Source organism: Sus scrofa, chromosome 7 (assembly GCF_054392235.1).
Source record: "Sus scrofa isolate SSC_HxYL_T2T_F1_AM1 chromosome 7, Sscrofa_HxYL_maternal_Yorkshire_Landrace_v2.0, whole genome shotgun sequence".
Classification (NCBI taxonomy): domain Eukaryota; kingdom Metazoa; phylum Chordata; class Mammalia; order Artiodactyla; family Suidae; genus Sus; species Sus scrofa.
In genome coordinates this window covers 102455887-102481094 of record NC_139389.1, presented here as the reverse complement: position 1 = coordinate 102481094, position 25208 = coordinate 102455887, and the positions used below count along the sequence as shown (strand labels likewise).

The window sequence follows — 25208 nt, the reverse complement described above, 5'->3', positions numbered from 1 at the left end:
CCCTTAAATTGACAAACACCGGCTAAGTGAACGAGTGCACCGCAGCTGCGGCGGCTAGAGGGTGAGTATTTTAGGGGCCACCCTGCCCGAGGGCCACTCCTGAAAGCATATGACTGATCACTTGACTCCCAGTCAAAGTGCTTTACTGCTTGAGAGCAGGCAGGAACCTGACCCAGCTATTTTCCGAAAACTGAAAGCTAACAGTCATAATGTGGACTGAATCAGAGTGGCCAAACATTACCACCAGAGTGAAGACGACGACCACGCGCTACCGATATGTTAGCGTCACGTCCGCGGCCGCGGCGACCACAGGGCCACCGCCCCCAACGATGCGTGACTTCCGAGTAGGGGCGTTTTCCGCGCCGAACTACAGCCCCCAGCATGCACTACAGCCCCTCGACGGAAGGCGGATCCCGAGAGGGAGGGGGCCGTGCCGCCCGGCCTGCGGGTCCCCAAAGTCCCTTCCGCTGTGGCGCTCTCCCCGACGCCGAGCTGGGTATTTCCCGGGTTCCGAGACTGCCGGCTAGCGTCAGATCGCTGCCACCCCCGCAGGAGTCGCCCGGGCAGCGCACGCTGCCAAACTTTCCGTCAGGCTTTGGCGCCTGGCGCGCCGTCAGTGACGCCATGCAGGGGGTGGGCGTTCCGGTTCGGCAGGACCCCGCCGCGGCGCCGGAAGCGCCTCGTCCTGGCAGGTGGTGGCGGCGGTCGCCGTGATGCCTGCGGGGCTGGGCGGCTGACGGTGGCGTAGAAGTGGGCCCCGAGCCCTGAGTCTCGGCGGCCGCTGTTGTAGAGCGGCCTCCGCCATGGCCACCTCCGCCGCCTCCTCGGAGCATTTCGAGAAACTGCACGAGATCTTCCGCGGCCTCCATGAAGACCTACGAGGGGTGCCGGAGCGGCTCCTGGGGATAGCAGGGACAGGTAAGGCGGGGGCGGGCTGAGCCTAGGGGAACCCGGCTCCGCCAGCTCTGCGAGGAAGGGCCCCCACCCTCTTCTCTCGCTTCTCATTCTCAGACACGCCCCCTAAGGTTGGCTGGGTCCAGGCACCCGGGAGCTCCCTACTGCCAGGTGTTCCCTTTTGATCCTATAGCGTTCAGATTTTTCTCGTTTCGTCTTCAGCGTGGCAAGAAGAGTACAGACCTTAAATCTGAGATGCTGTGTTTCAGTAGAATGGGTTTCTTTTGTAGCTTTCTGTATTTTTGTTTTATATATCCAAAACTATTTTCAAAAGAGACCCAGACTGGCAGAAGAGCCGTAGCACAAAAAAAGTTCAGAACCCAAAGGAGTCATAACTCTGGGGGTTGGTAAGTAACCAGTCTTGGAGGGGGGGTTCTTTAAAATCAGGATTGTGATCATTAGGTATGGTCGTCCTCTGAACTCCGCCTAGACTGTTTCTTGCTCCTTGATTTTAAAGTTCGGATTGCTGCAGGTTTTGCTTGGAGGAAATAAAGAGTTCGAATTCACATAGGGAAGTTTGCCATAGTTTTTTGTCCTAAGACAAATAGCTCTCCATGGCAAAGCAGGTAAGATTTTTGTTGTTTTTACTTAAGTGTCAAAGCTTGAGTGTTTGCTCTGTGAGTTCCTCAAGGTCATATGAATTGACACACTGGTGAGAATTATATCTTTGTTTAACATATTTATTGGAGGAGTCTGCTGTGTGCTAGGCACTGTCCTAGATGCTGGTAATATTACAAACTACAGTGAAAACGCTTAAAGTCTCTTCTATAGGTTGATGATAATATAAATATCAAGAGGTGGTGCGGAGTTCCCGTCATGGCTCAGTGGTTAACGAATCCAACTAGGAACCATGGGGTTGCGGGTTCGATCCTTGACCTTGCTCAGTGGGTTGATCTGGCGTTGCTGTAAGGTGTGGTGTAGGTCGCAGACTCGGCTGGGATCCCGCATTGCTGTGGCTCTGGCGTAGGTGAGTGGCTACAGCTCCGATTCAACCCCTAGCCTGGGAACCTCCATATGCTGTGCGAGCAGCCCAAGAAATGGCAAAAAGACAAAAAAAAGAGGTGGTGTTAAAGCAATGTGAGAAAATAAAACAGGGCAAAGAAATAGGGAGGGGGCTCTAGCTTTAACTTGAGTAGCTGTGAAAGGCCTCTTTGAGGAGGTGATTTGAAGTTAAGTTGAGCAGAGATTTGAAGTAAGGGGGTGAACCATTCAAATCTGGGGAAAGTGAGAGTCAGGAAGACAGAACGGTACTGCAGAGATCCTTGAGCAGAAATGAGCTTGGTATATTCTAGGAAGAACAAGAAGGTCAGTGTTTGGGGTGGAAGGAGGAGATTGTGATAATAGATGAAGCTTTAAAGAGGTAGGCAGGGCCAGATCACCTGGGGCCTTGTGGAAAAGATTCCCATCTTTTTCTAAATGCAGTGGCTGGCAATTGAAAGTTTGTTTTTTTTTGTTTGTTTGATTTTCCTCCTGTCTTTTGAGGGCTGCATTCGTGGCATATGAAACTTCCCAGGCTAGGGGTTGAATTGGAGCTGCAGCTGCCAGCCTACGCCACAGCCACACCAATGCCAGATCCTAACCACATCTGCGACCTACATCACAGTTCACAGCAACACCGGATCCTTAACCCACTGAGCCGAGGCCAGGGATCAAACTTGTGTCCTCTTGGATCCTAGTCAGTTTGCTACCACCAAGCCATTCCGGGAGCTCCCTAAAGGGTTTTTAACAGAAGAGCAATGGAATCTGATGTACGTGGTTGAAGAATAGACCATTTTGGAGTTCCTATTGTGATTCAGCGGGTTACCAGACTAGGATCCATGAGACTCAGGTTTGATACCTGGCCTTACTCAGTGGGTTAAGGATCAGGTGTTGAAACAAGCTGCAGCATAGCTCACAGATGTGGCTGTGGCCTAGGCTTCTAGCTGGTAGCTGCAGCTCCGATTCAACCCCTAGCTCCAAGAACTTGGGTGATTAAGCACTGAATAATGTATATAGCACATCCATTGCATTTAGCTTATGCTCTGTAATTGAATTCAGTCATTTTTCAATAATCATTTAAAAATAAACATTTATTGAGATTTATGTATCAATCAGTGTCGGGCCCCTGAGGGGTTCCAGGAGTTCTTGCCTTAAACGGGAGCGAATTTACAGCCAAGTATTTGATGAGCCCTGAGATAGCTTTTTTGTCATGGTCTCAAAACTAACATTGGCGTGGACGACCGAGAAGGGAGCTTCACAGAAAGGAGAACTTTGAACTGAGTGTATAAAATGTTGAACAGGAGTTTACCAGACAGGGGAAATGGGAAGAGACAACAAAGGAAGAAAAAAAATCAAATATTTGCAACTGTGCTATGAGCTTAAGATATGTGTGGGAGAGTAGCAGTAGATGAGGAAAGTAAGACTGTTAAGGAACCTAAGTGTCACATTAAGATGCCTAGACTTAGTTCCCGTCCTGGCGCAGCAGAAACAAATCCAACTAGGAACCATGAGGTTGTGGGTTCGATCCCTGGCCTCGCTCAGTGGGTTAAGGATCCGGCATTTCTGTGAGCTGTGGTGTAGGTCGCAGACGTGGTTCAGATCTGGCATTGGTGTGGCTGTGGTGTAGGCTGGCAGCTGCAGCTCCAATTCGACCCCTAGCCTAGGAACCTCCATATGCCGTGAGTACAGACCTAAAAGCAAAAAAAAAAAAAAAAAAAAAAAAAAAGATGGCTAGACTTGATAATGGAGAATCAGTAAAGGATTTTAAATAGCTGACTATTATAGTCAGATTTTATTTTAGAAGAATAATACTGGTGGCTGAGTAGAGGATGAAAGCACAGTAATCTGGATACCGGTGTTGACTAAAAAAAAATATGCACAACCTAAAAGTTGAGAGTTATGTCATATTCTGCAGACATTCTTAGGACTTCAAGCCTGGGAAGCGGCATCTCAAGTAACCCTGAGAAAACTGCCCAGAGGAGGTGAAGGGGCTGGGAAACTAGGATAAATAGAAGGTTTGCAGCAAAGGGCATGTAGACAAAAGATAACTTGTTAATTTAAAAAAAAAAATAACTCCCATCATGGCGCAGTGGAAACAAATCCGACTAAGAACCATGAGGTTTCAGGTTCGACCCCTGGCCTTGCTCAGTGGGTTAAGGATCCCGAGTCGCTTGGTGTAGGCCGGCGGCTCCAGCTCCGATTAGACCCCAAGCCTGGGAACCTCCATATGCCGCAGTTTTGGCCCTAAAAAAGACAAAAGTCCAAAAAAAAAAAAAAAACTCGGATAGCTCAAGGTAAGGAATTTATCGCTTTTCTATGGGAAGATGCAGGAGTCTGGGCTCACTGAAATCATTCCTTTGATATGCACCTCAACTATTCGGAGCCAGTATCCTGTGTTTTCTCATCCACACTGAGTTCCCTCAAGTTGCAGCCTTGCGGTGGCTGCAGTCTAATGAGTGCTAGGTGGCAAGAATTCTTTGTTTGCTTCCTTGAGTTTGCTCAGGGCTTCTGGTCGGGGGATGGCTGCAGTCACTCACGGCTCATGGCTGCAATGTCTTTTGCTTACTGGTAATTCCAGACAATATTTTATTTCTTACCGGAGACCATGTTAGCTTTTGTGGCAGCCATCTAGGTAGCCTGGGAATCTATAGAGTCCCAAATCCAAGAGGTGATTCTAAGACAGAAATTAGCCAGACTGATTGGATATGAGGAGTGAGGGAGAAAGATTCATTAAAGGTCTACATTTTCTCACTTGGTCAATTGAATGAATGATGAATTTAAATAGGAAATGCAAGAGGAGAAGCAGGTCTGTTTGGGTTATGGAGGAAAACATCGAGGGTGCTTTTAGAATAGAGAACATAATGTATGTCCATTTCTAGCCTGACAAATATTTCTTTTCCTACCATTAAAAATAAAATTTATGAAGTAGATATGTGAATTGAGAGGCAGTATGGTGTAATAATTTAACAGCAAGGATTCTAGAGCCAGACTGCTTGAATTCAAATCCTAGATCCACCTCTGATAGCTGTGTGACCTGGGACAACTTACTTTAATTAGTTTCCCCTGCAAGATGGGACTCAGTCATTGTATTTACTTCATAGGGATTTTGTGAGGGTAAAAAATGAGTTAACATATGTAAAGCCCATAAAATACTAACCATAATGCCTAATTAGAGTAAGAGCAGTTAGCCATTGTTACTGCTACATGAGAAATCCGATGTTTTCTTTCCTCTTTTTTTTTTTTATTTTTATTTATTTATTTATTTATTTTCTTTTGTCTTTTTTGTTGTTGTTGTTGTTGTTGTTGCTATTTCTTGGGCCGCTCCCGCGGCATATGGAGGTTCCCAGGCTAGGGGTTGAATCGGAGCTGTAGCCACCGGCCTATGCCAGAGCCACAGCAACGCGGGATCCGAGCCGCGTCTGCAACCTACACCACAGCTCACGGCAACGCTGGATGGTTAACCCACTGAGCAAGGGCAGGAACCGAACCCGCAACCTCATGGTTCCTAGTCGGATTCGTTAACCACTGCGCCACGACGGGAACTCCTCTTTCCTCTCTTTTTTATTTATTTATTTTTTTTGTCTTTTGTCTTTTTGTCTTTTGTTGTTGTTGTTGTTGTTGTTGCTGCTATTTCTTGGGCCGCTCCCGCGGCATATGGAGGTTCCCAGGCTAGGGGTTGAATTGGAGCTGTAGCCACTGGCCTACGCCAGAGCCACAGCAACGCAGGATCCGAGCCTCGTCTGCAACCTACACCACAGCTCACGGCAACGCTGGATCGTTAACCCACTGAGCAAGGGCAGGGACCAAACCCGCAACCTCATGGTTCCTAGTCAGATTCGTTAACCACTGCGCCACGACGGGAACTCCTCTTTTTTATTTTTAAATTTGTGATGTTTGTGTATTATTTGTCTCCCTTTCACTAGAACAGTGGTTTTGAAAGTATGATCCCTGAACAGTAGCATCAGCATCATCTGGGATCTCATTAGAAATGCTGTCTTGGGGGGAAAAAAAAAAGAAATACAGTCATGGTTCCCACACAAGATTTACTGAATCATTAACTGTGTGTGTTTCTTAGGGTCACACCCATGGCCTGTGGAGGTCCCTAAGCTAGGGGTCTAATTGGACCTGTAGCTGCCAGCCTACGCCAGAGCCCGGCAACGCCGGATCCTTAACCCACTGAGCAAGGTCAGGGATCGAACCTGCAACCTCATGGGTGCTAGTCAGATTCATTGCCACTGCACCACCACGGGAACTCCAATCATTAACTGTTTTAATAGTCTATTTGAACAACCTTCCGGGGGATTGCTGCATGTCAGGTTTGAAGGCCACAGAGCTAGGACGTAAGCTCTGTATTTTCTTCACATTTTCGCCATCACTTGATATCGCTTGTCTTTTTGATAATAGCCATCCTAACAGGTGTGAGGTGATATTATATTGTGGCTTTGATGATAGTACATTGTGGCATTCCCTGATGATTAGTCAAGTTGAGCGCCTTTTCATGGCCATCTGTATATTATGCTTTAGAAAAGCATTTATTCAGACTTTCTGATCATTATTTATTTATTTTTTTGGTCTTTTGTCTTTTTAGGGCCCACCCGTGGCCTATGGAAGTTCCCAGGCTAGGGGTTGAATCGGAGCTACAGCTGCCAGCCTATACCACAGCCACAGCAACACCAGATCCAAGCCACGTCTGCCACTTGCACCATAGCTCACGGCAATGCTGGATCCTTAACCCACTGAGCAAGGCCAGGGATCAAACCCGAGTCTTCGTGGATCCTAATCGGATTCATTAACCACAGAGCCAAGACAGGAACTCCCGTCTGCTCATTTTTTAATTGGATTTTTTGTGGGTTTTTTTGCTATTCAGTTGTGTGAGTTCTTTATAAATATTTTGTATCTCAGCCCCTTATCGGATATGTGATTTACAAATATTTTTTTCCATTTAATGCTTTTTTTTTCCATTTTATTGATAATTTCCTTTGCCATCCAGAAGCTTTTTAGTTTGATGTAGTCCCACTTGTTTGTTTTCACTTTTGTTGCCTTTACTTTGGGTACCAGGCCCAAAAAACTTCATCAGGATTATGGCAAGATTACCCCTATATTTTTTCTAGAAGTTTTGTGGCTTCAGGTCTTACAGTTCAAGTTTTTAATCCTTTTTGAGTTAATTCTTGTCTGTATTGTAAAGATAGTGGTCCTGTTTCATTCTTACATGTGGCTGTCAAATTTTCCTAGCACCATTTATTGAAGAGACTGTCCTTTTCTAGAGAGAAAGTGGGGGAGGATTCTTTCTTTTCCCCTCCCTCCCTTCCTTCCTCCCTTCCATCCATCCATCCATCCATACATTTTGGGAACATCTTTTATTCATTGAGGCTGCTATTGGTGGACTACTGGTTGGAAACTGATCACCAGAAAGACCAACCCATGATTAGACGCTTCACCCTTGCTCTCCACTTTGCTGGAGAGGGGAGAGGGGCTGGAAATAGAATTAATAATTGACTACGTCTGTGTGAGGAGGCCCCCCTAAAATCCCAATAGTGTGGGGTTCATTCAGAGAGCTTCCAGGTGGTCGAACAGATCCACACTGGGAGGGTGATGCATCCCAACCCCACGGGGACAGACAGTCCTGTGGGAGAGAAGGGGAGAGGAAGGAGGCTCTCCCATCCCTTATCTGTGTATCTCTTCATCTGGCTGTTCAGCTGTATCCTCCATCAGGTCCTTCAATAAACTGGTAAACCTAAGTAAGTGTTCCTCTGATTTGTATGAGCCTCTCTAGCATGTTAATTCAGTCTGAGGAGGGGATCATGGGAACCTCCAGTTTATAGCCAAATTGGACAGAAGTTCTGGGTAACCTGGGGACCTGCTGCTTGTAGTTGGCATCTGAGGTGGTGGGGGCGGGGGGAGCCAGTCTTGTGGGACTGAGCCCTTACTGGATGCTGTCTCTATGTAGAAAGCATCAGAATTGAGTTGAATGATAGGACATCCAGGTATTGTCTTAGAATTGCTTAGTGTGGGGAAACTGCCATACATGTGGTGGACAAAAGTAAAGTGTTTGGAGTGAGTAGCAAAGGAGACACAGGGAAAGAAACACCCAGAAGAAAGGACTGGGTTTTTTCCTATACAGGATAGAAAGACATGGAGGGAAAGACCGGGTTCTCCTGATATATTCCCTCTTGTGTATTCCAGGCTCCTTTGCTGTAAGTTAATTGACCGTATATGTGTGGATTTATTTCTGGGCTCTTTTCCATTCCATTGAGTTTCATGTCTGTTTTTATGCCAGTTCCTTACTGCCTTCATTGCTATAGCTTTGTAATGTACAGTTGACACTTGAGCAACGTGGAGCTTGGGGCACTGACTGACCCTTTGTGCAGCTGAAAATCTGAGTGTAAGTTATTGGTCCTCCCGTCCGGGGTTCCTTAGCATATGTGGATTCAGCCAGCCACAGGTTGTCATGACACTGTAATATTTACACAGGAAAAAAAAAAAAAATCTGTGTTGAAGTGGACCTGTCCAATTCAAACCTTGTTCAGTGGTCAGCTGTAGTTTGAAATCAGAAAGTCTGATGCCTCTAGCTTTGTTCTTCATTTTCAAGATTGCTTGGGCTAATTGGGGTCTTTTGCTTGGGCTAAATTTTTGGATCGTTTGTGCTATTTCTGTGGAAAATGCCATTCATTTTGCTAATACTTTGTTGAGGATTTTTACATATGTGTTCATCAGGGATATTGGCCTGTACTTTCCTTTTCTTGTGATGTTCCCTGGTTTTGGTGTCAGTGTAGTACTGGCCTCTTGAAAGACTTTGGAAGTATTCCCTCCTTTTCTGTCATAAGCTCTATATTTTGTCTGTTTTGTTATGTATCCTAAGCACCTAGAACAGTGCCTAGTACTACTAGGTGCTGCATAAGTATTTGTTGAATGATTATTATATACTGTGAATTGTTGGGAAGAAAATAGTAATATGACTGGGTGTTGAAACAGTGATTTTATTTCTATTCTACCATGTTTTCCACATTTTCATCACCTTTAAAGTCCCTATATATACCTGTTAAAACAAGGATAAGCTAACAGAGACTGTGTCTTTTTAGGGCCGCATCCACAGCACATGGAGGTTCCCAGGCTAGGGGTTGAATTGGAGCTGTATAGTTGCTGGCCTGTGCAACAGCCACAGCAATGCCAGATCCTTAACCCACCGAGCAAGGCCAGGGATCGAACCTGCATTCTCTTGGACACTAGTCAGATTCGTTTCTGCTGGGCCACGATGAGAACTCCCCAGACACAGTGTGTCTCATTTGAGGAAGTTTGTATGGCAGTGACACTCCCTTAGCATATATAATAATTATTAGCAGAGTTCCCGTTGTTGCTCAGTGGTTAGCGAATCCGATTAGGAACCATGAGGTTTCGGGTTCCATCCTTGGCCTTGCTCAGTGGGTCAAGGATCCAGCATTGCTGTGACCTGTGGTGTAGGTTGCAGTCGGCTCAGATCCCCAGTTGCTATGGCTCTGGCATAGGCCAGTGGCTACAGCTCCGATTAGACCCCTAACCTGGGAACCTCCATATGCCATGGGTGCAGCCCTAGAAAAGGAAAAAAAAAGAAAAAGATTTTTAGTTAATGTTACCTATGGTCATGATTTCTAGTTTTTATTTTGTGGGACCTGAGGCCATCTCTCCGCATGTCTTAATGAGCTTTGTAAAATTATTGAAAGTTTTTCATTTTACTTCACTTAAATTTCAAATACATGAGATACCCCCCACCCCACCCCCACCCCTGCATGCATTGTTTTGGAAACTAGGAAAAAAAAAATCACGGTGAAGGACCATAGGTAGCAGATTGCTAATTATTCACTGACTACAGAATTTTAGTTTTTCCAACACCCTTCCTTGTTTTTTGGTGAGTTTTGTTTTTGCTTTACCTAAGGATTTACTTTAAAAACCAGTGGTAGTTACTATTCATTGAACCTGTAATATGCCTGGAATTTGCGAAGTGCTTGTTATATGTATTATCTCTTTTAACTCTTCCAGACAGTTATTTAAGGTCAGTACTGTTAAATTTCTTTTTCTTCCTTTTTTTTTTTTTTTTTTTTTTTTTTTTTTTTTTTGTCTTTTTAGGGCCACACCTGCAGCATATGGAGGCTTCCAGGCTAGGGGTCGAATCAGAGCTGTAGCCACTGGCCTACACCACAGCCATAACAATGCCAGATCTGAGCCAAGTCCACAACCTACACCACAGCTCACGGCAATGCCGGATCCTTAACCCACTAAGTGAGGCCAGGGATCGAACTTGCGTCCTCATGGATGCTAGTCAGGTTCATTTCCACTGAGCCATGACAGGAACTCCATGTTATGTTTCTTATTTATAGTAGAGGAAAGAGGCTTAGAAGGATCTGATGCTTTTATTTCCTATATGGTATGAGATAGGTAAATGTGTGGTCTACAAAGAGGATGTAGGTCCTGGAAATACCACAGTGGGGCGCCAAAAGTATTAACCACAAATTTTAAAGCTCCTGATGAAACTGAAGCTATTTCCACACTTCTGGTGGACCAAGGTTAGTCGTTCACACCACCTATTAGAGAGGCTGCCACCTTGGTTGAACAGGAAGCTAGGCTTCCTCTAGCACTTTCAGAGCTAGCTGCTCTCATTTCATTCCACATCCAGGACATTGCCCTGCTATGGCTATCCACCCAGTTTACCAAACATTCAGCTTCATAGTGAGTCAGTCACATGTGAATGGTTTCAAAAGGCATGTGGGGTCAGGGATAATGTTCAGTGTAGCTCACCCTTGTTTCTGGAGTCCATTCTACCCAATATCAGTCCTGTTTCGTAGTTGATTATAGTGTTAATTCTAACTCCCTAAACATTTAAGAGGTCTGAACAGATTTTACTTGCATACCCTGGAACACAAAAAGTGCCCCCTCAGTTCTGTAATGTACAGAAGCACTGGGTTGGGAATCAGAGACTGCATTCTGGAACTAGGGTTGCTACAGATCTACTCTTACGGCCTTGGGGAAGGCAGTTTCTCCAGGCCCTAGTTTCCTCAACTGTAAAATGAGAAGGTTAAATTACATGCTCTGTGAGGTCCATCTAAACTATATATAACAGAAGTTCCCGTCGTGGCGCAGTGGTTAACAAATCTGACTAGGAACCGTGAGGTTGCGGGTTCGATCCCTGGCCTTGCTCAGTGGGTTAAGGATCCGTTGTTGCCATGAGCTGTGGTGTAGGTTCCAGTCACAGCTTGCATCCCATGTTGCTGTGGCTCTGGCGTAGGCCGGCAGCTGTAGCTCCGATTAGACCCCTAGCCTGGGAACCTCCGTATGCCGCAGGAGTGGCCCTAGAAAAAGCAAAAAGACAAATAAATAAATAAATAAATAAACTGTATAACATTCATTGATTTTACAATTCTGAGTCTAAAGTGTAAAGAAGCTTTAGTTGGGTAGGGATTCAGTATCCTTTGAACCTTTAAAAGTATGTAAGCTGTAGAGCACTCCTAAGAGAATGTATGTCTTAAGAAATCAGGCAGAAAGTAGAGTATTCCAAAAAGCCAGAGAATAACAGAATTAGGCAGGGAAGTTAGTAAAAGGATCAAGATTCTGTGGGCTACCTCTTTTCTACGTACCCTTATTTGTGGAGCCACTTTTTTTGAATCATTGTAGAATTTGCCTCTTTTTTTGTCTTTTGTCTTTTTAGGGCTGAAACCACGGCATATGGAGGTTCCCAGGCTAGGGGTCAAATTGGAGCTACAGCCACCGGCCTTCACTATAGCCACAGCAATGGCCAGATCCAAGCCGCATCTGTGACCTATACCACAGCTCACGGCAACACCGGATCCTTAACCCACCAATCGAGGCCACGGATCAAACCCGCAACCTCCTGGTTCCCAGTCGGATTGGTTTCCACTGTGCCACAATGGGAACTCCAAATTTGCCTCTTAGGAATGCAGATTTGCATATCATTTAACAAAGAAAGAATAAAGGAGGACACTTTATGATTAATAGAGATGTAGGAAAATCCAGAAAGGGAATGCACTTATATGTAGAATACTTTGTACTGTTGGCTTGGATCAGAAGTGAGTGCGCTTGAGTTTGGAGATGTGCCTGTTTAGAGGAGTGATGATGCTCAGCACCTTTGTGAATGCTTCTTACAAAACCCCATGATACCTGTCCATGGAAGTAGCCATTCTTGACTACAGATGTTATTTTACTGCTGGCAGCTGAAAACACAGACCATTCAAGGATAACAACAGCTGCTTTGAGGCTTATTTCAGTTACAGACTAAGCTGGTCAAGATGCAGACCATTTGCCATGGCTGAACTTTCTTCTCTCTCTCTTTTTTTTTTTTTTTTTAAACAACCCTAGGCTTTGTGAGCAGTATGTAGTGAGAAATAGTTCAGATGGAACAGGGAATGTTGTATAACAATAAATGCAGCTTAGTAAAGGGCTTTGCTCTTGTAGGCTATAGCAGGGTCTAAGGAGCACCCTACCAGATGTAGAGTTCTAAAAGCTGTGGGATGTATAAAAGAAAAAGTAAATTTCCTTATTCAGAAGGAGCTTGATGTCAAGTTGAAAATATAAAATACAACCAGAATGATTTATGATCTATTAAGAAGACAGCTGACGAGTTCCTGTTGTGGCTCAGTGGTTAACAGATCCGACTAGGAACCATGAGGTTGCGGGTTCGATCCCTGGCTTTGCTCAGTGGGTTAAGGATCCGATGTTGCCATGAGCTGTGGTGTGGGTCACAGAGGCGGCTCGGATCCTGAGTTGCTGTGGCTCTGGCATAGGCTGGCGGCAACAGCTCCAATTGGACCCCTAGCTTGGAAACCTCCATATGCCATGGGAGCGGCCCAACAAATGGCAAAAAGACAAAAAACAAAGAAGACAGCTGACATACTAGATGCTGTTGTGATTAACAAAATATAAATCAATATAAAGCATTACAGTGGTGTTACATCTTACATGAGATTGGGTTTTGTTTTTTTGTTTTTGTTTTTTTTTTTAGCTATTTCTTGGGCCGCTCCCGTGGCATATGGAGGTTCCCAGGCTAGGGGTCCAGTCGGAGCTGTAGCCACCAGCCTACACCAGAGCCACAGCAACGCGGGATCCGAGCTGCATCTGCAACCTACACCACAGCTCACGGCAACGCCGGATCGGATCGTTAACCCACTGAGCAAGGGCAGGGACCGAACCCGCAACCTCATGGTTCCTGGTCGGATTCGTTAACCACTGCGCCACGACGGGAACTCCTGAGATTGGGTTTTGAAGTCAAGGTGTGAGATGAAAATCAGGGTAAACAAAATTATTCAAGAAAATGTTAGGACATCTATTGAATATCCATGTGCCATCCCTTCATAAGCCCAATTCAGCTGTTTTCTTGGCATTGGAAAGGATTGCTCTTTCTTCAGTTGATGGGAATCCTGGCTTGTATTTAGAAGTCACATTAAGTGAAATTTTCATAGCTCTACTTATTTATTTACTGTTATATATATATTTCTTATGGCTGCACCGGTGGCATTTGGAAGTTCTTGGGCTGGGAATCGAATCAAAGCTGCAGCTGGGGCCTATGCCATGGCCATGGCAATACTGGATCCGAGCCACATCTGCATTCTGTGCTGTAGCTTGTGGCAGCACCTGATTTAACCCACTGAGTGATGCCAGGGATGGAACCCACATCCTCACAGAGACAAAGTCAGGTCCTTAGCCCACTGAGCCACAATAGGAGTTCCAAAAAATACATAGCTTTCAAAGACCATGTCGTAATTTATATATGCTACAATATGGATGAAGCTTGCAGACATTATGCTAAGTGAAATGAGTGAAACACAAAAGGACAATTGTATGATTCTTTTTGTATGAGGTGCCTAGAGCAGTTAGACTCATAGACACAAAAAGTGGAATGGTGGTTACCAGAGTCTGGGGGAGGAGAAATGGAGTTCGTGTTGAATGGTATGGAGTTTCAGTTTGGGATGACGGAATGCTTCTGGAGATGAATAGTAGTGATGGTTACACAACATTGTGAATGTAGTTAATGCCGCTTAACTGTATACTTAGAAATAGTCAAATTGCTAAATTTCCAGTTATATGTATTTCACCACAAATTTTTTTTTTTTTTTTGGTCATTTTGCCTTTTCTAGGGCTGCACCCGCAGCATATGGAGGTTCCCAGGCTAGGGGTCGAAGCAGAGCTGTAGCCGCTGGCCTGTACCACAGCCACAGCAACGTGAGATCGGAGCTGTGTCTGTGACCTATACCACAGCTTGTGGCAACGCCGGATCCTTTACTTACTGAGCAAGGCCAGGAATCAAACCCACAACCTCATGGTTCCAGTCGGATTTGTTAACCACTGAGCCACGACGGGAACTCCTATTTCACCACAATTAAAAAAAAAAAAAAAAAAAAAAAAAAACCTTGGAGTTCCCACTGTGGTGCAATGGGTTACGAATCTGACTGCAGCAACTTGGGTCGCTGTGGAGGCACTGGTTCAATCCCCAGCCCCACGCAGTAGGTTAAAGGAAGTTGACATAGCTGGGGCTCAGATTCAAAAAAACAGCTCTATCCTTATCTTGTGAAGGTAATTCCAAAAGATGAGCTCAAAAAATATTTTAAATAATGATAACTTTGTAGCAATAAGTAGATTATGTGTATATTTCCAGGAAGTATACACATTTGCATGCATGCATTTAAAAAAAAAATCACTCCTCATAAATAGGGCTATAAATTTCTCATAAATTTTAGGTATGAAGGTATGACCTATCTCTGTTGCCAGAACTCAGCCTCTATCCACCACTGCTGAATAGAAATGAAGAGATAAAGAACTGAGTAACTTCTATTGCTTTGCCAGGCAAAGGATTTCACAGCAGGCTAATGTCCTAAAGACTATACCCTCCTTTGGGAGAGAATAGTAGGTGGTCTTTTAGTTTGGAAGTGGCAAATAGGGCCACAGGTAAGGATCACCGTAGACATAAGCTTGCATTCTTCTTCAGAGCTGGTGTTTAGTGGCCCCGGGACTGGTTCTGGTGGTCCTCGAGATTATCATTCCATGACTTTCTGGAATGAAGAATGCTTCGTCAAGTAGTTTGTTGGATTTTAGTTCTGCAGAACTCAAAGATATGGTCATGTGTATTCCTTGAGGTGGAACCAGGACCCTGTCCCAAGTCTGCACTGTCATTTTTCGACTGTTCCACCCTTTTCTCTGCATCCTTTCCCTTCCCTGATTAGCAACTGTTTGAACTGCCCTTTGGAACTTGGGGAAGGTCATGGAGGCTGAATGAGGCCTCTTTCCTACAAACAAGAAGTGGAGGACACGGAAAAGTTAGGTCCCAAAGAGATGAAGAGAATTATCCAAGCTTACATGTTGAGTCAGGCCCAAGCTAGGACCAGAACCTTAGTCCCTTTACTTACTGGCAGTTCCCCCCATACCGATGTTTACTTGGTGACAGCATGCCAATACTCCACTGTTTTTGCTGTGATTAAACACCATTTTTACCATTTGTCATTTTCTTTATCTCCATGTTTCATGTAAAATACATTTACTTAAATATTTTTCTTTAAAAAGATTTTGGGGGGGGCTGCACCTGTGCAATGCAGAAATTCCTGGGCCAGAGACTGAACCCATGCCATAGCAGTGACAAAACCAAATCCTTAATCACTAAGCCATCAGGAAGCTCCCAAAAAGGAAATTTTGTGTCACTACCTTAAATGGAAAATCTGTAGAACCTATCTCAATGATTAGAAAAAAATACATTGAAAGCAAAATAATGCTGTTTTAGTTAGATGTTATTGATTTAAAGCTGAAGCCTGTTTTGTTTTTGTTAAAGGGAGAGATTAGTAATTTTTAGGTAGTATAGACATACTAGCACTAAAATGACATGATGCAAAGAATTATACATACAAAGAACAACTTTTTCCCTGTGTGAGTCAGTGGTATTTATATCATTTCCCATATCACTCCCAGAGGGTATCGCCATGTATACCTTGCAGTGTCTCCAGTGAGCAGAACAGGTGCGTTTTGAATTTGTTTTGTAGAAAGCAGTGAAAAAGTGTTAATGATAGAGAAGTGATTTACAATAGGAGTAAAGTGGGGCAGATTTTACAGAACTAGTATTGTTAAACATTCTTATTGATGAAAGTGAGCCTGGTGCCTCTGTTAGGATGGGTGAGAAAAGATCAACAGTGATCAACTTGGACCTGTAATGTTTCTTAGTAGGGATGTTGTTGCCTTTGGGGCCACATTATTGTTATGCAGGACTGTCCCTAGCATGGATATTCTTGTTCTCTGCACACTTCGATGCCAGTGGTAATACTCTTCCTTCCTCTCCCCCCAGTGATTGTGATAACTATTTCCCCTACATTTCTAAATGCCTTTTAGGGGTGATTAAGTACTGTAGTAGTATCCACCCAGGAGAGGAATGGGGTGTTCTATGCAGGGGGTGTGGCCTCTACAAATATATGGAAGCAGGACTGAACATTTAAAACTTGTCTGTCTTTTCCAGAAGAGAAGAAGAAATTGATCAGAGATTTTGATGAAAAGCAACAAGAAGCAAATGAAACGGTGAGAACAAGGAACGAGTCTTTATTTCTTCTTTCTTCTTGTTGGTCTTTCCAGATAATGTTTATGACCTGTTCACAGATTAACTGTTTCTGTCCTTTGATTATTTCTAATTAAGTGTGAATGAGGCCAGTTTATGCGGATGGGTGATGGGTGTTGAAGGGGTTTGACAAACACAAATGGGTAAAACTTGACTCTCCTGAAATGAGTATTTATAATACATTGCTGATGTAATAAGGACATTCTCATGCCTTTACCTGGGTGATCTTTTTAAGTCTCATTTTAGGAGTTGTCATTGTGGCTCAGCGGAAACAAATCAGACTAGTAACTGTTTTAAAAGGTGGCGGGTTCGATCCCTGGCCTCACTCAGTGGATTAAGGATCTGGCATTGCCGTGAGCCATGGTGTAGGTCACAGATGTGGCTCAGATCCTGCCTTGCTGTGGCCGTCGTGTAGGCCAGCAGCTGTTACTCTGCCCCTAGCCTGAGAACCTCCATATGCTGCGGATTTGGCCTTAAAAAGCAAAAAAATAAAGTCTCATTTTAAGAGCTGGCTGTTAAGATCAGTTATTCTCCTTTGTTAAACTTACTATCACAAAGAATGATGCCCTTCTGGGTTTTTTTTTCATTATGATGTTTATTTTTGTGTGCAAAATATCAGCAAGTTAACAACCTAATTCATATTAAAAAATTATTTTGCTGGAGTTCCCATCGTGGCGCAGTGGTTAACGAATCCGACTAGGAACCATGAGGTTGCGGGTTCGGTCCCTGCCCTTGCTCAGTGGGTTAAGGATCCGGCGTTGCCGTGAGCTGTGGTGTAGGTTGCAGACGCGGCTCAGATTCTGAGTTGCTGTGGCTCTGGCGTGGGTTAACGATCTGGCGTTGCCGTGAGCTGTGGTGTAGGTTGCAGACACGGCTCGGATCCCGCGTTGCTGTGGCTCTGCCAGTGGCTACAGCTCTGATTCGACCCCTAGCCTGGGAACCTCCATATGCCACGGGTGCGGCCCAAAGAAATAGCAAAAAGACAAAAATAAATAAATAAATAAAAATAAAAAAATCCCGCCAATGAGTGGTTACTGCTAATATTAAAAAAAAAATTATTGCTAGATAAAACTATTGATTTTTTTTTGCTTTATAAAGGTTTATGTATATATATATTTTTAAAATTCTGTTGGCTTACAATTGATTTATAATATTGTGATAGTATCAGGTGTACACCACAGTGATTCAGTTACACATATATGATACCCCTTCCTTTCAAATTCTTTTCCCACATGGGTTATTACAGAATGTTAACTAGAGTTCCCTGTGCTATATATACAATTGGTTATCTACTTTGTATGTAGTGGTATATATAGTGTTAATCCCAAACTCCTAATTTATCCCTCCTCCCCATGCTTCCCCTTTGGTAAACATTAAGTTTGTTTTCAAAATCTGTGAGTCTGGGAGTTCCTGTTGTGGCACAGGGGGAACAAATCCGATTAGGAACCATGAGATTGCGAGTTTGATCCCTGGCCTTGTTCAATGGGTTAAGGATCCAGCGTTACCATAGCTGTGGTCTAGGTCGCAGACGTGGCACGGATCTGGCTTTGCTGTGGCTGTGGTCTAGGCCAATAGCTGTAGCTCTGATTCGACCCCTCGCCTGAGGTATGGCCCTAAAAAAAAAAAAAAAAAAAGTACGTGTGTGTGTGTGTGTGTGTGTGTGTGTGTGTGTAAGTCTGTTTCTGTTTTGTAAATAAGTTCATTTGTGTCTGTTTTCTTTTTTCTTTTTTTTTTTTTTTTTTTTTTGCTTTTTAGGGCCACACTTGTGGCATATGGAGAGTCCCAGGCTAGGGTTCAAATTGGAGCTTAGCTGCCGGCCTACACCACAGCAACACCAGATCCCTAACCCACTGCGTGAGGTCAGGGATCGAACCCGCAGCCTCACAGCTCCTAGTCAGATTTGTTTCTGCTGCACCATGGCGGGAACTCCCATTTGTATCATTTTTTAAAATTAGCTTCCACCTATAAGTGCTGTCGTGTAACATTTATCTTTCTCTGTTTTACCTCACTTAGTATAATCTCTAGCTTCATCCATGTTGCTGAAAATAGCATTATTTCATTCTTTTTTATGGCTGAGTAATATTCCATTGTGTATGTGTACCACATTTTCTTTATCCATTCCTCTATTGATGGACATTTAGGTTGCTTCCATGTCTTGGCTATTGTAAATAGTGCAATAGTGATCATTGGAGTGTGTGTATCTTTTTGAATTGTGGTTTTCTCTGGATATATGCTCAGGAGTGGGATTACTGGATCATATGGTAGTTCTATTTTTAGTCTTTGAAGGAACTTCCATATTGCTGACCATACTAATTTACATTCCTACCAACAGTGTAGGAGGGTTCCCTTTTCTCTGTACCCTCCATTTATTTTTTGTAGACTTTTTGATGATGGCCATCCCTTTTTTTTTTTTTTTTTATCTTTGTTTTGTCTTTTTTGTCTTTTTAGGGCCACACCCATGGTATATGGAGGTTCCCAGGCTAGGGGTCGAGTTGGAGCTGTAGCTGCCAGCCTGCGCCACAGCCACAGCAACACCAGAGCTGAGCCGCATCTAACCTACACCACAGCTCATGGCAGCACTGGATCCTTAATCCACTGAGCAAGGCTAGGGATCAAACCCACATCCTCCTCATGGATATTAGTCAGGTTCATTACCACTGAGCTGTAAAACAGGAACTCTGATTTGCATTTTTCTATTAATTAGTGATGTTGAATATCTTTATATGTGCTTTTTTGCCATCTGTATGTCTTCTATTTAAATCTTCTGATCATTTTTTGATTGGGTCATTTATTTTTTTAATATAGAGCTGTATGAGCTGTTTGTATATTTTGGAGATTAATCCCTTGTCATTCGCCTCATTTGCAGATATTTTCTCCTATTCTGTGGGTTGTCTTTTCATTTTTATGGTTTCCTCTGCTGTGCAAAAGCTTTTAAGTTTAGTTAGGTCCCATTGGTTTGTTTTTTATTTTATTTTCATTTCTTGCTGTGATTTATGTCAAAGAGTGTTCTGCCTGTGTTTTCCTCTTAAGAGTTTTGTAATATTCAGTCTTATGTTTAGGTCTTTAATCCATTTGAGTTTATTTTTGTGGTGTTGATTTCATTCTTTTACATGTAGCTGTTCAGTTTTCCTAGCATCACTTAATTAAGAGACTATCTTTTCTTCATTGTATATTTTAGCCTCTTTGTCATAGATTAATTGACCATAGGTGCCGGTGTTTATATCTGGGCTTTCTATCCTGTTTCATTGATCTATATTTCCATTTTTCGTGCCAGTACCATACTTGATACAGTCTGAAGTTAGGGAGCCTGATTCTTCCAGCTCTGTTTTTCTTTATCAGGATTCCTTTGGCTATTTAGGATCTTATGTGTTTCCATACAAATATTAAAATTTTTTGTTTTAGTTCTGTGAAAAATGCCCTTGATAATTTGATAGGGATTACATTGAATCTGTACTTGCCTTGGGTAGTATAGTGATCTTGACAGTACTGATTCCTGCAATCCAAGAACGTAGTATATCTTTCTATCTGTGTCATCCTTGATTTCTTTCATCAGTGTCTTACGGTTTTTAGAGTACAGGAATTTTGTCTCCTTAGGTTTATTCCTAGGTATTTTATCCTTTGTGATGTATTGTTAAATGGGATTGTTTCCCTAATTTCCCTTTCTGATCTTTCATTGTTAGTGTATAGGTATAAAAGAGATTTCTGTGAATTAATTTTGTATCCTGCAACATTGAGGTTTTCTGGTAGCATCTTCAGCATTTTCTAGGTAGAGTGTTGTGTCATTTGCAAACACTGATAGTTTTGCTTTTCCATTTTGGATTCCTTTTATTTCTTTTTTTCGGATGGCTGTGGCTAGGACTTCCAAGACTGTGTTGAATAAAAGTGGTGAGAGTGGACATCCTTGTCTTATTCCTGATCTTTTAGTTTTTCACCATTGAGTATGTTAGCTATGGGTTTGTCATATATGGCCTTAGTTATGTTGAGGTAGGTTCCTTCTATGCCTGCTTTCTGGAGTTCCTTTTTATCATAAATGGGTATTGAATTTTGCCCAGAGATTTTTCTTCATTGATTGAGATGATCATGTTTTTTAATTCTTCAATTTGTTAATGTAGTATATTACACTGATTGATTTGCAGATACTGAAAAATCCTTGCAGCCGTGGGATAAATTGCATTTGATCATGTTCTGTGATCCTTTTAATGTATTGTTGGATTCAGTTTGCTAGTATTTTATTGAGAATTTTTGCATCTATATTCATCAGTGATATTGGCCTATAATTTTTGCTTGTGGTACCTTTTTCTGGTTTTGTTATCAGGGTGATGATGACCTCATAAAATATTTGGGAGTATTCCTTCCTCTGCAGTTTTTTGGAATATTTTCAGAAGAATAGGTGTTAACTTTTCTTTGACTGTTGTTTGATAGAATTCACCTATGAAACCATCTGGTCCTGAACTTCTGTTTGTGGGAAATTTTTAAATCACAGTTTTAGGAGTTCCTGTCGTGGTGCAGCGGAAACAAATCCGACTAGGAACCATTAGGTTGCAGGTTCAATCCCTGGCCTCACTCAGCGTTGCCGTGAGCTGTGGTGTAGGTTGCAGACGCGGCTCGGATCCTGCGTTGCTGTGGCTCTGGCATAGGCTGGCAGCTACAACTCCGATTTGACCCCTAGCCTGGGAACCCTCCATATGCCGCAGAAGCGGCCCAAGAAATAGCAAAAAAGACAAAAACAAAAAAAAAAAAAGATTTTTTTAAATTAATACCAATTTATTTGTTTGGTACTTACATTCTCTGAACTTAAAAAAAAATTAATCCTACTCTGGCCATCCTAGGTAGGTAAACATAATTTATGACCCCTTATGAACAGGTCTAGGTGTCAGTTTATTTATCCCAAAAAAATGGAGATGATTTGGACCCCTGGTTATTTTGACGTGGAGACAAACAATTGACTTTCAGAAAAAGGAGAAAGGGAAGAACCTGTAGGCCAGACCCCTGTCATTTTTAGTGCAGTAGATCTCAAAAGTACTTCATGATGTACTTGAACCATAACAGGCTAAAAACTTGGTATACTGCAAAGAGAATTTGAAGATTTTAAATCCTGAAGTTTTGAGCAGGTTTCTTCAAGTGTTATATATGAAGTTGAAGTCATATTTCCCACTTTATTGTTTGTCGTGAGGATTAAATGATAGAATGCAGATAAAAATGCTTGATAAGCTATAAGGTATGTGTCACGTATTTTTTGAATGCCTGTTCTGTGTGTTGCTAGTCACTGTACCAGGCACTCAGAGTAATGACCTAAACATGTCGTATGTGGTCCCTGTCCTCCTGGACCATATGGTTGAGTATTTATTTGGGGTTGTCTTTTGATTAGTCCAAACTAGGCATATACCCATATGAGAGACAGTAGAACCAGGCCACCTACTCACTTTCTGCCTTTCTAGCTGGCAGAGATGGAAGAGGAACTACGTTATGCACCCCTGTCCTTTCGTAACCCTATGATGTCTAAGCTTCGAACCTACCGTAAGGACCTTGCCAAGCTCCATCGGGAAGTGAGAAGCACACCTTTGACAGCCGCACCTGGGGGCCGAGGAGACATGAAATATGGTACATACGCTGTAGAGGATGAGCATATGGTAAGCTCCAGCTGTTTTTTCCCTTAGGGTCTCTGGTACAGTGACGAACCATACTGTAGACTACAGTTCATGTTAGCAGTGCATACTTGACTCTTTTTTTTCCCCACCTTATCCTCTGTGCTGCATCCAATTCGCCTTCTCCCCTTGGGTGCCCACCACCACTGTGTTTAATGCAGATTGTTCCAAACCATTTTAGATTTCTATGTATCCTTTATATATAAAACAGTGCTTGGTGTGTAGTGGTGTTATACAAATGCCTCGTTGCATTACACCGGGACTCTGTAGTCTCACCCATTGATCCAGTTTCTTTCTCACATGCCCCCAGAGTTCAGTTCGGTTTTTAATATATCAGTATTTTTACAAAATTAACCCATGCTTTCCCTTACATTTATATCAAGATGGCCCAATAGCTCAGATAGAGAAGGCAAGATGCTTCTCAAAGCGGGGGGCTAACATCTTACTTTGTTGTGATGGAAAGTGAGCCAGACTGCCTCTCTAGCTGCCAAAATTCTGATTTATAAAATTAGACTAAATCGAATGTTTTCAAACTATCTAGAGAAACTAGATAGTTAAAGGATAAAATGTCATAAAGATTAAATTTCATGTGTTACATTTGGGGTTTTATTCCACAGCACAAGGTAGAAATGACCTGACAAGTAATATGGGAGAGAAGTGGGAGGGAGCCCACAAGTGCTGACTGCACAGACATGGAAAGGCTGATGGTACAGTTTTAAGCAAATCCTACTTCATGATGTATCCTGAATATGGTTTAAGAGATATTCAGATGATACTGGACTGACATTCCTGATGTCAAAACTAGAGTATTTGAGATGATGTAAAAATTTCAAAATTTACTTGTGAAAGGAGAGTGGGAAAAGGCAGGCAAGGGAGCTTATTAAAGTGAGATGACAAGTGTAGAGTGACTTTGGTCATTTGCAACCCCAAAAAGCCCAAAAAAAAACCAAAAAGTGGAGAGATTATTCTAGATAATGTTGCTTTAAAATTATCAGTTTTGGAAATTTATAAAAACAACTTAAATACACCTTCCACCTTCAATAGAATTATTGTCCCACATCTGGGGTTGATTTGTGTGACCTTACTGTCTTTTCCTGCTTTTTTTAAGCCTAACAAGTTGAAAATCCTCATTTTTTTTTTTTTTTTTAAGCCTTTTTCTGCTGCCTTTAAGCCAGTGTGACTGGGATTTATTTCAGCTTCATTCAGTGGTTTCCACATCCCCTCATCCATATATGAAGTAAAAAGCCTTCTTGTTACTTCTGATCCAGGAACACATCCTTTAGCTTCTTGATAGAAGCAGGTGTCTTCTGAGAGTGTGTGCACGCATGCTTTGAATAGCTGAGAACTTAGCGCTGCATCCATTTCTGTCTGTGGTTATTTCTAGCCTGACAAAGGCTACTTCTGTCCTCATGCCTACTGTGCTTAGGATTATAGGTGGAATAAAACTTTGGTGGTGATTTAGAAATAGGGCACTTGGAAATTAGGGCAGCGAGGGTGGCTTATTTAGCCCCAGATACTACCTTCCCTGAAAGCAAATCACCAGTATAACAGCTTCAGTTTTTGTTTTCTATGTTCGGCCTGAGGCGAAATTCCTTTGGGGCTTCCCAAGAGTGTAGCCACTTTTTTTTTTCCTCCCCAGAATCTGATAGTGTCTCACACTTTTAAATGATTTCTATATGTGTTAAAAACAAATAGCTTATTCATGGTTCCTCAATTCTCAGTACCAGCAAGTGGGAATTTTTGTGAATTAAACTCTTTCTAGGGCTGTAGAGTTTAGTTGGCTTGCACTGTCATTTTCAGGTAGTTCCTGCATCCCAGATCTAGGCCATTGCCTCTCAGAAGTTGCTTGTCCAAAAAGCACATGAACTAGTTCAAATTCATTAGGAGCACAGGGAAAATGCCCTGTGTTTATTCCTGCTTTTCTTGCCTCACTTTAGTGTAACAAGCAGTGGATTAGGAGGTATTGTGAGTCTGGATTGAATCCCAGATTCTCTTTTAGTCTGATTCATTAGCATCTTTGGTTGTCTTAAAAAGCAGTGAAAATTATTGCACATTATATTTCATTTTATAAACTCACTTATAATGAAAGAAGTCTAATACTTCCCTTCCACTCTCCTGACAGAATCGGCTACAGTCTCAAAGAGTATTGCTTCTGCAAGGCACTGACAGCCTGAACCGGGCCACCCAGAGCATTGAGCGTTCTCATCGGATTGCCGCGGAGACTGACCAGATTGGCTCAGAAATCATAGAAGAGCTGGGAGAGCAGCGTGACCAGTTGGAACGTACCAAGAGTAGAGTAAGTCTGGGCGGACAGGGCAAGGGGGCCAGAGTGGAGAGAGTATAGGTGGGCGTATTGCACCTGATACCTTGCTACTGCCAGAGCCACAGCAGTTCTAGACACAGGGTATGACTTATGACCTTTTAGGTTTTTGTGCTTTTCTCAGTTTGTAGTTTGCTTGGCTGAAAGATATTCCTTGGAAGTAATTTTATCCTAAGATTTAGAGGTCATTGAGGGGGTGGGGGCAGACTGCAGAAATCCAATTTCTACATTTATTGAAGATTGTCAAAAAAGATTGTCCTTTTATTAGGTCTTGTATTAGGAATTAGATTTATTTTTTTGTCTTTTCTAGGGCTGCACCCATGGCATATGGAGGTTCCCAGGCTAGGGGTCTAATTGGCGCTGTAGCCACTAGCCTACGCCACAGCCACAGCAACGCCAGATCCAAGCCTTGTCTGCGACCACAGCTCATGGCAACGCCGGATCCTTAACCCCCTGAGCGAGGCCAGGGATCAGACCCACAACCTCATGGTTCCTAATCAGATTCATTAACCACTGAGCCACGATGGGAACAGCAGGAATTAGATTTTTATTTCTCATACATCTAGTAGAATATCTGCTATTCTTATGAAAGCATCATCTACTTAAAAAGACCCTAGCGGAGTTCCCCTCGTGGCGCAGTGGTTAACGAATCCGACTAGGAACCATGAGGTTGCGGGTTCGGTCCCTGCCCTTGCTCAGTGGGTTAAGGATCCGGCGTTGCCGTGAGCTGTGGTGTAGG

General features: G+C 43.0%; 1 protein-coding gene across 4 annotated transcripts in view; it reads left to right on the top strand.

Annotated features, from left to right (window-relative positions):
* The first annotated feature begins 671 nt into the window (after positions 1-671).
* Positions 672-25208, top strand: part of VTI1B (vesicle transport through interaction with t-SNAREs 1B) — a 35472-nt gene continuing 10935 nt past the window's right edge. Inside the window, exons 1-4 of one of the 4 annotated variants that reach the window (XR_014809117.1) lie at positions 672-918; positions 16409-16467; positions 21943-22134; positions 24272-24445. Coding sequence is in view for 1 of the 4 variants with exons in the window: in NM_214437.1 (NP_999602.1) it covers positions 804-918; positions 16409-16467; positions 21943-22134; positions 24272-24445 (540 nt within the window). In the remaining 3 variants the exon portion in view is untranslated. 4 annotated transcript variants of the gene reach the window in all.